We start from the raw sequence: 2,811 nt of genomic DNA, 5'->3' as shown, positions 1-2,811 counted from the left end.
TAGTTTACTTTCTCTAGGATGAACCATTTGCATAGTCTCTGTTCAAGCCTAGCAAGTCCACACTATGCTTTGATTATATTTTAGAATTTTGACTTGCATTGGTGATTTACTTTCTTATTCTAAAAATCTCTTGTAACTCCCTGAAGTCTAGTTGACTCCTATGTTTCCATTTATCTCTATTATTTATGTTTCAAAGAATGTTCAGATTCCTGCCTACAAATTATATTAAGCAGTTCTTCTCTAATGTATTGTGTTTAGTCACTTTTAACCTTGACCTTCGATATAATAATGTACGTTTATTGCTATTTATTTATTTATTTTAGATTTTTTAATGGCTTTTATTTATTTATTTATTTATTTTCTTTTTTAGAGAGAGAGAGAGAGAGAATGAGAGAGAGAGAGGAAGAGAGAGGGCAAGAGAGAGTGAAACATTGATGTGAGAGCAAACCAATGATCAGCTGCCTCTTGCATTCTCCCTGTGGAGGATTGAGCCCCAACCTAGGCATGTGCCAGGACAGGAAATCTTACTGGCAACTTTTTGGGTGTGTGGGACAAGGCCCAAAAAACAGCCACACTGGCCAGGGCTTATTATTTATTTTCAGAGTTATTTCAAGTACTTCTGTGCACTGTGATTTAATAAATTATCCTTATTTTTCAGTATGCTATTGAATCACAGCTTCAACTTCATGGACTCAACACTGAGAAAAGTATGCGGATTGTAAAGCCAAGAGAGGTACATGAGAAAGAGAAATACATATTCATCATACTTCTATTTAGTATTGATTTTTTCTTTGTTTTATTTAGATATTTACTATCTTCATTATCTTAATGGCACTTTCAAGAACGTTTAAAAAAACCTATAATTCAGTAACAGGTCATTTTGTTTAAAATGGGGGATTAAGTCAAGAGTATACTTATTTTCATTTTCCAAGGGCTGGTCATATTACAAGCAAAGTCTTTTACTGTTAATAGCACTGGAGTCTGCCATATTCTTCAGTGGGAGGGTGAAGATGGCAAATTGCATATATCATTTTTAATTTCAGATGTCATTGCCTGTGGATGCCATTCAAATGATATTAAAAACTAGTAATATTTTTTTGGAACTGAATGATGCCATCTTTTATGTCTCTTCTTATTCTAAGTATCAAATGTTTTCGTTTGAGCTTGGACTATGGTGTAGAAAGGGATGTGATAGAGTATTAAAAGCTTGTGCTTCATAAATGGCTGATAAACCCCTGAGCAATCCCAGACCCACCAACTTACTGGGTAAGGGACTTTGGGAAAGTTACTTTATCTCCCTGAGATCCCTTCATATTTAAGCAGGTAACAAAGGAAACACCTAATCAGACTTGACAATATGTGTAAGATCAGAAATAATGCACACTTTACATTAGTAGAGATATAAGGCTACTAGTAAGTTGTAGAAACTTTGACATAGAGACCCTGCGGCTTATGAAATTTCACACCACGATATCCACATAGAATAAATGTTAAGTTCACAAATGATGCTGCTAGTCTGTTTGAGCAATTATTTCTTTCGACAGAGAATACGTTGAGGAATTAAAATCTACTTCATTCACTTCTATTTGCCAGCATGCAATAAATTAAGGAAATGGAAGTTTCCACACCTGTGAGAGGATATTTTTTTCCCCATAGGTCATGTATAAATAGCTAATTTCCAACAAAAAGGAATATAGCCACTAATATATCACAAGTCTTGATGTTAAAAGTGACAAGTGTTATGAAGACTCATGAGGTAATCATAATCTTGGAGTACTCCTTAGCATTACTAGATTAGAGCAGTCAACATGAAAGATTTTCAACCTTTTTCACCTCATGGAGCACATAAACTAGTTACTAGAACTAAAATTCTGCGGCACACCAAAAAATATACTTTTTGCCGATCTGACAAAAAAAATAGGTATAATTTTGATTCATTCACATCTGATGGCTATTGTTGTGTTGGATGTTGACATTTTTTTTATTTGACACAACATCAGTGCCCCTGACTAAATAGCTGAGTGTTGCATGTCTAAAAATCCTTGCAGCACACCAGTTGAAAATTATTGCCATAGCTATCATTCATATATATATATATATATTGGAAAGGGAGAGAGAGATAGAAACATCAATGATGAGAGAGAATCATCAATTTGTTGCCTTCTACACAGACCTAGCCTACAACCCAGGCATGTAGGCATGTGCTCTGGCCAGGAATTGAACCTTGACCTCCTGGTTCATAGGTCGACACTCAACCACTGAGCCATATCAGCCGGGCCATATCCTATCTTTAACAAATATATTTATTTGCTTAATACTGACTCTTAAAAGAAATAATAAGTATTAGTATATAGAGTACTTTTCTTACTATTTTTTTAAAATATATTTTTATTGATTTTTTACAGAGAGGAAGGGAGAGGGATAGAGAGTTAGAAACACCGATGAGAGAGAAACATCGACCAGCTGCCTCCTGCACACCTCCTACTGGGGATGTGCCCGCAACCAAGGTATATGCCCTTGACCGGAATTGAACCTGGGACCCTTCAGTCCGCAGGCCGACGCTCTATCCACCGAGCCAAACTGGTTTTGGCCTTACTATTTTTTGAAATTATGGTGGACAAACCATATTATATTCCTTTAAGAAAAAGAGATTTGGATTATTATATTATTCATTTTACTTAGAAGATCGTTTTAGAATTACTGAAACCCTTTTATATATAAAGTACACATCACTAAAGAACTCAGAGGTTTCAATATCAATACTATTTTTATAGATTTCCATTTTGTAAACAAATTCTAAGCTTCTAGAAG

The 2,811-nt window shown here is 35.0% G+C and overlaps 1 protein-coding gene across 1 annotated transcript in view; it reads left to right on the top strand.

The window, feature by feature from the left end:
• The window catches only part of KYNU (kynureninase), a 104,794-nt gene that overhangs the window by 44,344 nt on the left and 57,639 nt on the right, over window positions 1-2,811 (top strand). The window contains exon 7 of the mRNA XM_005876639.2: window positions 659-733. Within this exon, the coding sequence (XP_005876701.1) occupies window positions 659-733 (75 nt within the window). The remainder of the gene's footprint in view (window positions 1-658; window positions 734-2,811) is intronic.

The sequence above is a fragment of the Myotis brandtii genome, unplaced genomic scaffold, assembly GCF_000412655.1.
Source record: "Myotis brandtii unplaced genomic scaffold, ASM41265v1 scaffold493, whole genome shotgun sequence".
NCBI classification, from domain to species: domain Eukaryota; kingdom Metazoa; phylum Chordata; class Mammalia; order Chiroptera; family Vespertilionidae; genus Myotis; species Myotis brandtii.
Note: the sequence above shows the minus strand (reverse complement) of the source record. Positions and strands in the feature narration are given on the sequence as shown.